This window comes from Theobroma cacao, chromosome 4, assembly GCF_053813885.1.
Source record: "Theobroma cacao isolate CCN51 chromosome 4, ASM5381388v1, whole genome shotgun sequence".
NCBI classification, from domain to species: Eukaryota; Viridiplantae; Streptophyta; class Magnoliopsida; order Malvales; family Malvaceae; genus Theobroma; species Theobroma cacao.
The window spans coordinates 36,550,644-36,562,275 of NC_142642.1; the positions used below are offsets into that span (position 1 = coordinate 36,550,644).

The 11,632-nt window shown below is 30.7% G+C and overlaps 1 protein-coding gene across 1 annotated transcript; it reads left to right on the plus strand.

The window, feature by feature from the left end:
• The first annotated feature begins 870 nt into the window (after window positions 1-870).
• Window positions 871-2,754, plus strand: NIP7;1 (NOD26-like intrinsic protein 7;1). Its single transcript, XM_018119308.2, has 5 exons — window positions 871-1,074; window positions 1,633-1,857; window positions 1,931-2,125; window positions 2,326-2,387; window positions 2,510-2,754. The coding sequence occupies exons 1-5, from the start codon at window positions 871-873 to the stop codon at window positions 2,730-2,732; spliced, it is 909 nt and encodes a 302-aa protein (XP_017974797.1). The 3' UTR covers window positions 2,733-2,754.
• The last annotated feature ends 8,878 nt before the right edge of the window (window positions 2,755-11,632 follow it).

The following is an 11,632-nucleotide window of genomic DNA, read 5'->3' on the forward strand; positions in this document are numbered from 1 at the left end:
AGTTTTAGTATATACCTTTGACAAGATGAAGAAATCAAGTTTTTTCTCAAACCCTGTTATCCAAAAGAAAAAAAAAAGAGAGACAAAACAATGAAATTCTCATTCATATAATGATGATGAGGTAAATAGATTTTGTGTAGCAAATCAGAGCAACTTATTCGACCTAATCTTGACCCCAGTTTGGGTCTCAAGCTTAAGCTTGTGAGCTCGGCCGCCATGAGGCATACTGCACTCCAAGTTGCCTGTATAGCTTTGGAAACAAGGAAGAATATATTCTGAAATTAATCAACTGAAATCATGAAAATCTGATGTATGAAAAGGGAACTCGTGAGCAAATTGATTGGAAGTCTCATGCTCACTGACGTCGTAACATACTATGAGGAAAAAATTCGGTGATGGCAACAGAATCCTGAATGATAATGAAACTAGCTACTCTACTTGATGATTAGAGCCCCGGAAGCTAACAAAATTCAGCATCAGAAAAGGTGTTACATAAGCCAAATATAACCTCTTAAATTTGTTGGGAAGAAACTTGTTAACCTTTGGAAGTGAAACAGTTGGAGAAGTACACACGAATTGCTCCTCCCCCGGCCCTTTCCTGAGCACCACATGGATTGTGTTGAACTTCACAATTGGCTCAATTCCTTCTCAAACTTTCACCATCCAATTAAAGCAGCTGAAACTGCGTGAACAACAAACAATTCAACCATATTTAAAACCCTCCCTTGCTATATCAATGACCCTTGCCTTCTATGCACGAAAGAATTAGTTCAGATTTTTCTACTCTACATGTTCTTTACACCTTTACACATTATAGTTTTCTAGAAGTTCAATAAGACTCCGTTTGTCCTCCTGATCAACTCGCTTGTCATGAAAAGTTTGATCATGAAAATGAAACATTTTTTCAAAGAGAATTCATTGCCTAGTATTTCCAACAATGCATCTATCCGAGACTTGTCTAGAGATGATCAAGAGATGGGCTCAAGTACCATGTCAGGGAATGGGGATATCTTGATCGAAAACTCAGGTTTTCACTGCTTTCCCCATGGAAAAGATCTAAATCTTGCTCGGGCGGTAAGAAAATTTGTTTTTACAATTCACTCAATTAACTCCAGCTCCTTCATTGTTTCAATCCAATAATCAAGTATACTTTTAGCTTAATCTCTTCTAATGGACATTTTTTCAATCCCTGGGAGTAAGCAATAGCTTTGTGATTAGATAGGCATTTACACAATTCTAGCAGAATATCCCTACCCTGCCAACAGAAGTATGTGAGGTGTGACCAATAAATTTTGAGAAGTACATTAATAACTTACTTAATCCTTTTCTAGAATAGTAATTAACCATAAAGCAAACCTGAACTCTACCAGACAAGTCTTGAGAGACAAAGCGCATGAACTGGTAATATCAGACAACTTGAAGGATCGTAATAGACTACATGATTCATGAATTCGATTTTCTTGTCTGCATAAAGACGTTGCTCTATCAATATTTTACATGTTAATTTGTTTCTCCTTCCTACCTTTACAAGGTTTCAAATGCCATTAATTCTGGGGTGTGGGCTTTTTAGCTTGCATCAAAAATGCTCTAGTAGTATAATTCGGAGATGGAATTTGCTTGAACAATATGCAGATTTTGGCAGAGATGCTGGGGACTTTTATTTTAATGTTTAGCATATGCGGGATCATAACAAGCACTAGGCTAACTGGAGGTGGAGCAGCTCTGCTGGAATACGCAACCACGGCAGGGTTAACAATCGTTGTGCTGATTTTCTCCATAGGATCCATATCTGGTGCCCATGTTAACCCTGCAGTCACGATTGCCTTTGCAGCATTTGGCCATTTCCAGTGGTCCAGGGTACTTCATAATTTGTTGTCTAGTAATGAAGAGTTCACGTTCTTTGATATAAACCGTGAATTTTTTTTAACAGGTACCACTTTACATACTGGCACAAATTCTGGGTTCTGTTTTGGCAACATTTACGGGAGAGTTTATCTATGGCATAAAATCAGATCTTATGGTAACCCGGCCAGGCCAAGGCTGCGAAGCGGCCTTCTGGGTGGAGCTCATTGCCAATTTCATTGTCGTGTTTGTACTTGCAGCACTAACACACCAATCACAATCTGTAAGGGAACTGCCATATTTTAGTTTCTTGAAGTGTAAATCAAACAGCTCCAGGCCTCCAGTGGATTAATATATTTAGGGATTTAGACATACCATTGTCCAATATAAATCCAAAAAAAAAACTCATTATTCTAGTATGCCAAATTAAAGAAACTGAAAAATCTTACAAATCGCGATCCATGACCCTGAAATTTTTTGCAGGTTGGTCCAGTGTCTGGACTGGTTATTGGAATAGCCATTGTGCTTGCAGTCCTTATCACAGGGTACATAACAAAATTTCAAACTCTGAATTTTTTTTATTCGCCTATTGCTGAAATTAGTCATCATTTGTATATACTTTCTAAGGCTTTTATCATAATCAATCCTCCTTTATGTTCTAATGCAGGCCTATTTCAGGAGGATCACTCAATCCTGCCAGGTCATTGGGACCTGCAATTGTTTCAAGGAATTTCGAAAGACTTTGGATATATCTTACTGCCCCAGTAATTGGAGCTGTCACAGGTGCCCTCCTGTATCGATTTCTGCGTCTCCAAGGCCCAGCATATAGTCCCAGCTCCTCTCCTGACAGCAGTATGCTTAGCCACTCCTTGGCCTTTGGAAGGAGCTAGTAAAGAAGGCAGTTGATCTAGAGATAGCTGATTCCCCAAAAGTTGATTAAGTCACCTATATTTACAAGCAACGCAAAGCAGAAAATCATGGGGAGTTGGTTTTCTTTGGAGGATACAAGGGAGTTAAAAAGCAGGATTGAAGCATGGCATTACGAGATAGATTGAGCTTTGTCTCAAGAATTTTCAGAACATGGCTGTCAAATGTGCATTGTTATCATTTATGAGTTTAGTATAATCCTAATAAACCAGAATTTAGGTTGAAATGTGCATTGTTATCATTTACGAGTTCAATATAACTAGGGTCAATTGGGTTTTAACATACAAGTTTCAGCGATAATTTGCAACTTATTTGTCATAATCGGCCTGGAAATTAAACTCGGAATTTGGAATCTTCCCTTTCCTCAACTAGAGCCAAAGTGCAGTGGAGTATCAAAATTTACTAATTGCATTTTTGGGGAAAGGATATAAAAGTTGTATCAAGAAGGAAATTTTGATTATTCCAAAAGTATGATTGATTTTCAATTTATAAATAAATTTTTTTTATTTAATAATAAGATAAACAAATTTAATGAAATAATACTTCTGAAATTCATACGTAATTGTTAAACTTAAGAAATCATGAAATCAACATTTCGGTGACTTAAATTTCTTCATATGCTGTTTAAGGCTTTAAAATGATTAAGGTTTGAGAATGACATGTCTCTTGAGGAGAAGAAACATCAAACTCGTACTCAATATTCTCAAAGAAAAAGGGCATTGGTTGGTGGAGTAGACTAATCCAAATAGATAGAGCTAGTCTTTACCTGTTCTAAAAGGAAAAGACTTGTTTCTTTCTTTTATGGGATTAACAATTTTCATTTCTCTTAGAAAGAAAATGAAATCATGTTAGAGAAGAAGATCAGAGAAACTCTTGACAGCCTCTCTCACTGAAACCCATCAAGAACTCATCAGTAGCTATTTGATTCTGAACTCTGATACGAGCTTCACTGATTTCCCCCAATCTGAAAGCTCAACGTCATGCCCAAACTTCATCAAGGAAAGACCTCTCTTGATAACCAAACCAAGGCCATCCCATCAGAATTTGCTATAATTTTCAGCCTGTAATTTTGTGTAATGGGCCCATGATTGTTCTACACATTTTCCTTCGTCTTTGCTATTAATTGCAACTATATACGAATTAAATATAATCACGTAATTTAAGAAGAATATAACCACTTCAACTAAGATCTTGATTGGTATTTTGTCAATGATAATAACTATCAGGTTAAATATTCATTTTGGAATCTACATCGTTTGTCAAATTTTTTATTTTAAGATTCAAAGTAATATTTTATTCAAATTAAAATGTAATTTTACAAATTTTATTCATTTTAAAAAAATTAAAGATAAAAGTTAACGAATACAAGATTAACAAATATATATATTTGAACCTATTAATTCTATTAACGGTAATTTATATATTTTTTGCATCAGTTTTCTTTAAATGTATAAAACCATTAAAAATTATATTCTGATTTAAACGAACTGTCAGATCATAAAAAAATCATTTAGCTTAACAATAATAAAGACTACATATACGTAATTTCCCAAATAAATAAATTAGGCTAACAATAATAAACATAACGCATACGTGCACGTACACGTAATTTCCCAAGTAATTAAAACCCACCCAAAAATCCAACGACCATTCAAATTTGTGGTTGCCGAATAATGAATAATGGACTCCTTTTCTGGAGGTGGCCACGTGGCAAATGGCCAATGGGACCTCAGGCACTGTTCTTGAGTCTTCCAACCTATACGTCACAAAACCAAAACTAATACGAGCAACGAATTTTCATGGCTACCATGTCTACCAACTTATCATCGTTCCATCAGAGGCCTCTTTGGAGAAGACACCCAAGGGTCTAGAGATTATGTAAGCATAAAATTAACACCATCCCACTCAATTAAACACATCATTTTCCAAATAATTAGAGTATGTATATTGTTGATTATTTAAAAATAATAAAAATGAATTTATATATCAAAAACAAATTGACTCGGTTGATAAGACCATTTATCTCTATATTAAATGATTTCCAAATTTGAGTTTTATTCATAATTGATCCTGACCTCATTCAATGAAAGAGATCATTCCCGACAGTAATTTGACTAGTATTTCTGTAATGTGGAGCATAAGTCGTATCTGTTCAGCAGACAATTGGGCCAGGTGACTTCTCTCAAAATTAATTCTTAAATTGCATCATGTAAAAGACTTTTAGTAAAGAAAATTACTTTACTGTATAAAATTTATCTTTGATTATTTTATAGGGTATTGCTTAGTGAGACCGAGTCGTCCATAGTATTATCAAGCTAACAGACAAGCGGCAGGTGATCTAAATGTGTAAAAAAGACATGAATGAAGCTCCAAAAGCCTAGGACAATCCACCCTCCAAGCACCCTGGGTTGATTGCAAGAAACACTTCTTCCACCTTTCTTGTCGGCTATTCTATTACTCTTTTTTTTCTTTTCCTATTCTTTAAAGTAATCAAAAAGCAATGACGAAGTAAGTAAGCACTAACCTATTAAATCTTTGCTTAAGCAGTAAATCAAACTTCACCTTAGATTTATTCTCTTGTCACTATTGAACCCAACCGAAGAAATAAATAAAAATTAGACAATTATTGCTATTAATAGACAAAATTAATTAATTAATTAATTAGCTTGTCACTGAAAATATTTTAACATCAAATTAAACGAAATCTATACATAATGAAATTACCTTCTTTTAATACTGACGTTCGGTTTTATATATTGTTTTCATGCTTATTTAGTGTATTTAAAAATTTGAGATTGAATTTATAACATATAAAAATGTAGATGAAATCGATCAGCTCCAGTTAATTTTTTAAATTTATTCTAAATTCACCGGCAAATTCCTTATAAATGGTTAATACAAACTGTGACATGGTAGGATTCTTGTTGAACCTTTAATGATACACATTCCATAAAAAGGCAACACAAATTTTCGAAATGGCCCCTGAAAATTGGCAATATGGCTGACACATACATAGATATTCTTGTGGAATTGGATAATATTAATGATAAAAGAAATTGATCTATATTCCATACAAATGGGATGTCCTAGTGGTCCCAATTAAGCAGGTCAATTGGGAGATGCAAAGCGATATTTGAGAAATGCCACCTTCTCAAAGTTGTTATCTGGTTTGGAAGGAACCGAAAAGGTCAAAGGAGCGATGAAGAAAAATTTATAGTGGCTGTCACTTTGCCTTTCAAACCAAAATATGGTATGTTAATTTATAACACTATAGTCTCACTCATTGGTACTAGTGGCTGTGCTTTAACCCTTTTTCCTTGGTAGAATTGATTTTTTTCTTCTCTTCATAAAAACCCAACTTGTAAACATCAAGCCATATATAGACCCACTCCTTGGCTTCCCCACCAAACGCATGACAGCCATTCCCCTTGTATTGGAAATCAACGATCCGTCCAACTCTTTTCCAAGCCGACAGTTTCGTGAAAGGGTAGCCTAAGGCTGACAAACATTGCATGTCTTCCCTTTACAAAATTTAATTCCAATTTTTACTTGGTGCAAATTTTAAAATACAAAGAAAGTATTTTCTTTTATGTGAAATATATAAATTGCATGCTCAAGCAATGTGTATGCATAGGAAGTATATTAATCGTACACTCAATTATTAGTGAGTTGTCTTTTCGAGTTACTAATTATAATATTGTTTGGAAGTTGTATCGGATAAAAAGGAAAAAAGAATTCTTTTATTCCTTGTCAACCACTTGTCAAATTATTTCAAATATTATTTATTTCATCAATTTGCTTCATCTGAACTGTACAAATCTACACAAAAATTTGGTTAATAAAATAAAGTATAATGCTTAAAATATCTCTTGAACTATTTAAAATTTTATTTTTAATTACATTTAATCAAATTTTTATATTTTTATTTTAAATTAAATAATTTTTTATGATTAATAATTAATTAATTATCATTAATCAAAATGCTATTTATTATTGTATATTTATGCGATGCTAATGTGACATTAACACATAGCACTGATGTGGTATTAACAATCCGTTAGACACGTAAGTCCAATTGTTAGTCAACCGTTAATATTTTCACCAACTTACTGACATGACAAAAGTAAAAAACAATTTTACTCTTGATTAATTTTTATAATTATTATTATATTATTTTATATTATTTTTATTAATTAAAAAAAGGCTCTGCATCTAGGGAGCACCGAAACTCCTTTAGGGAGCACCGATTGGTGCTCCCTTCTTCTTTTTTTTAAGTATAATAATAATAATTTTTTAAATTATTAAAGAAAAAAAGGGCATTTTAATCATTTCACAATTTCTGTTAACGGTATTTGCACTCTTAGAGTAAAGTGTTTATTTCGAAAACTAATGGATTCTATGTAATTTCGATCAAAACTTAAAAAAATAAGAGTATTTTACACAAAAAAAAACATTTATTTAAATTTCTCCTAATAGTTAATTTTTTTTAAAGTATTATCACATAAAATAAGAAAAAAATACTGATTTTTTTAAATATTATGACATAAAATAAGAAAAAAAATACTATTTGCGTCACTTCATTTACCTTCACCTATGTAGCAAATAATTTTTGATTCATAATTAACAACCTAGTACTAATTTATCATTGTCATTTACTACTAGTTCAGAAGGGCAAGTAATTTAAATTGATAAATTTTGTCAATTCTTGTGCAGTTGCATAAAATAATTGTTTTATATATAATTGGTTAATTCGAATATTTGGTTAATTGATTGATACATAATCTTTTGCTTAAAAAGTAAGGTTCGAATCTCCTCTTTCTCTATTATAAAAAAAATTATATAGCAATATTTAGTTTCTACATTTGCAAGCAGATTATTCAATTTATTTTTTGAAAAAAAATAAAAGAGATATATGTGTGGAGATGCTTATTTGTACAAAAATGTGGCTAATTTAAGACCATAGATTTTAGTAAGACCATAGATTTTAGTAAGACAAAAATGTGGCTAATTTAATAGTTAAAAACTATTATAATCTTATATAAATAATTTTAAATAATTATTTTAATAAGTTTTTTTTTATAAAGAGTATAATGTAATTATACATGCTCAATCTTAATTTTTAACTTTTAGTGATTATTTGATGTTATTATTATTTTTGTTTTATTATAATTTTTTTTATAATTATAGATTTTAAATTTAAATAATAAAATTATATTTAATTGTAAATATTTTTATTTAATCGTGTTAAACGTGTTAATCATGTTAAACGTGTTATTAATCGTGTTGTATCGTATATTAACACATTTAATAAACGTGTTAATCGTGTCGTGTCGTGTTACACATGTATTAAACGTATACGTGTACGTGTTTCAAATTTAAGATACGAATATTAAACGTGTCGTATTTGTATTTAATTTTAACGTGTTTCGTATCTAATCGTGTTTGATACATTTACGACACGTTAACACGAATTGCTATATCTACTCTAGAGGACTGGAGAAGAGCCGAATCCAGATTTTTGCTAGCAAATTCAATTTTTCTTTATCAATGCACTAAATCATTAGTTTGCACTTCGAAATGCTCGTATTACCCATGATGGTAGGCGTATGATTTTATCCCTCTCATCAAATTTGCAACAATAGGACTCAACTTTGGAATCAACCATCCTTTTCGTTTCATATATTTCTTTCTCAGGGAGGTGGAAGGGAAAACAGATAAGCAAAAAGGCTTTGTTTGATGACGGAAAAATAATTTATTAAAAAAATTTTTTATATAAAATATTTAAATAAAAAATTAAATATTTTTACTTATTTAAATAAATTATTAAAAATATTTTTTGTTATTTATATTATTAAATATAAAATATTTTCTGTTCATCAATTGTTTTTTTTATCATAACACGATAAAAATATCAACATTCAATAATACGTTTAAAATATATTTTAACATTAAAAAAATATAATAATATTTAATTTTTATTTATTTATTTATTTATTTTTCATCATTAACTTATTTTCTATTTTATCTTAATTATTTGATATTATATTAATAATGATAGTATCTTAGTAAAAATAATTATAGTGATACAATACCTATGAAACGATTGAATAAAAATAATTAATGATATTTTGTTGAGAAAAAGATGATAAATAAAAATAAAAAAATAAAAAATAATATTTTATCATTTTATAGGATAGATCTCACAAGAAGAGGAAGATAATAATTTTCAAGGAAGATCAATCTCAAGATTTTATTAGAGGGATCTTGAAGAGAGAAGAAAGTAGATAAAAAAAATTTTATAACTTTTTTTAAATATAAGATATTTTCGTATTTTTTTAATCCAGCAAAACATTTTACGTTGAAAAATCGTTTGGCAAAAACTTATCGAGTGAATGATCAAGAATACTTGTTGGACAGATCAGAAGGGATTTTTTTTTTTTTTCAAAATTGAACAAAATCTTTAAAAGAAAATGAGATGAGATGGGACCTACTTAAACCATGGGCTAAAAGCTAAACTATGGGTTTGGTTGTCTGTGTTGTCCCCTCCTTATATTTATATATATATCTAAAAAATGTGAGATTCCACCCTTTTTCAATTTTGTTTCTTTTTGCAGGTAAGAATTTCCCATGTATACAAGTCAATTAATCTAAAAGTTTCAACCTAATCCACCAACTTGAGTGGACCCCTTCCTCCTCCCATCCCATCTTTTTTCACATCACCAACTTGATTAATCATTGATCATCAATCTGGAGACCCAAAATCTCAAACGCATGTTCATTTTCCGTGTGACTGACACATGCAAGTTTTTCTCCAAAAAATTGGTCAGAAATACCCTTTTTTTTTCTCTTATTTAATTTCACTCTAATTTGATCATTTACCGTATAATTAAATTCATAGTTAACACAGAAACCAAACCATTCAATTATTCTTGACGATTAATGCAATATAGAATATTGTTGTTAAGCATTTTTAAATAGAATCCTAGATTCCTGAATATGAGTGTCTCCTTTACAAAAGGGAGAAAAATAAGAAAATTTTTTTCTTGGGATGACTAGGAAAAGCACTAAGCAAAAATGAGATTACGACATGTAGTAGAATCTGTGGCCTGCCTGTCCCTCAATGCATAATTAATTATTTTAATTGACATGGTATTAATTAAAATGTTACTAGCAACACATATTGATTCTTAGACCCCACCAAACAACATTTTGTGACCAATTAATTTAGGTTCAAGTTGCCACCAGAACACAGGAAACAATCACTTCATCCCCAGTTTTGCCATGTTAGCAGCTTAGACCCGTTTATTGCAAGTTTGGAATCAAAGATCTATAATTAAAAATTATTTGATTCAGATCATTAACGGCGGAGAAATTTTAATTTAAATAATATTTTATTCGTTGCTTTAAATTTGGAATATTTCATCCTTTTTACTTTAATTACTGACATTTGACGTCTCAAGTGGCATTTGTCAATTCATAATCTTCAATTTTCAGTCTTAATTTGTTTATATAATTTTCAAACAAATACTCAAAAGGAATTCGTTCAAATTGTAAATCTTACGTAAATAATAAAATTATAAAATATATAAATACATACCATATGATTATATACTCAAAATTTCCCCTTCCTTATTTGTCACCCACCTTTTCTTTAGGTGAAATTCTGGGTAAAGATGTATGCACTGCTGCTGTTTAGGAACTTTAATAATATGATTAGGCCAAAATAATCTCCATTCACATGTAACTATATTTTAAGTGATTTAACAAAACATAAATGATAATTCGTCCACCTCAAATGACAAATTTAACTCCTTTATTCTCTATTTTTGGCTAGCATCCAATATAATTGATCAGCATACATAGTTATCTGTATTCAACATTAGGAAATTTCCCATACTAATTAATATTAGTAGCTGTAGAGTTGAGAGGTAAGGCAAAGCTGTCCAAAAATACCACCCTTCTAAATTTAGATAAGTTGAAATTTATGCAAACTTACCTTACACTTAGAGTATTAACACAATTAGTCACGATCTCATTAAAGTTTATACAATTTAGACGTAACTTGTAATTGGTTCTTTCTTTAAAATAAAAGTTTATAAAAATCAGTGAAAATTTTCATTATTTCTATTAAAAACATAAAAAAAAACTTTTACCCTTTTCGTAACTCTCAATCTTTATTTTCAAAATTTAAACTTAAAATTTAAAAAATAAAAATTTTAATGACCCTGATTTTTTTTTATAAAAGACAATCATACATTCACTAATTCAATAAATATCGAGAAACTAAATTAAATTAGCCTCAAAATGCCCATGGCAGATATTCATGACCAGTGTCGATGGGCACTTTTATCTGTTTTGTGAAAAACAGTGATATGTCCTGAAATTGACATGAAAATTCATGGAAATTGGATAATTGAACTAGTATTCATAATAGTTTAACTATTTTCGGTGATATATTCGTGAACATTTTCGCGACGTTAATACTATTTATATTTTAATTAACTAGATATTATCATGAAATAAAATCTAATTTAAGTTTATTTAATTTTAATTTTTTGTCAGAATAAGGTTTATTATAATAAGTAAATGCTTTTCACCGCTGTTAATCAAAAATGATGAGCTACTAAAAGACAAAGAAACAAAACCTGTGCGTGGAACCCACATCCCTCCTTCTCAAGACGTCAGCATCTAACGCTCAAGAATCATCGCCCACCTGGTGGGACCCGCCATCACGTGCCACGTCGTCTTTTTTTGGACTATTAATTTATCCCTCCATTTAATGCGCACAAAAACAGAGGAAAGCAGAGAAAAAAATCAAAAATAAAAACAGACACCCAAATTCATGGATTTACAAGAATGCCCG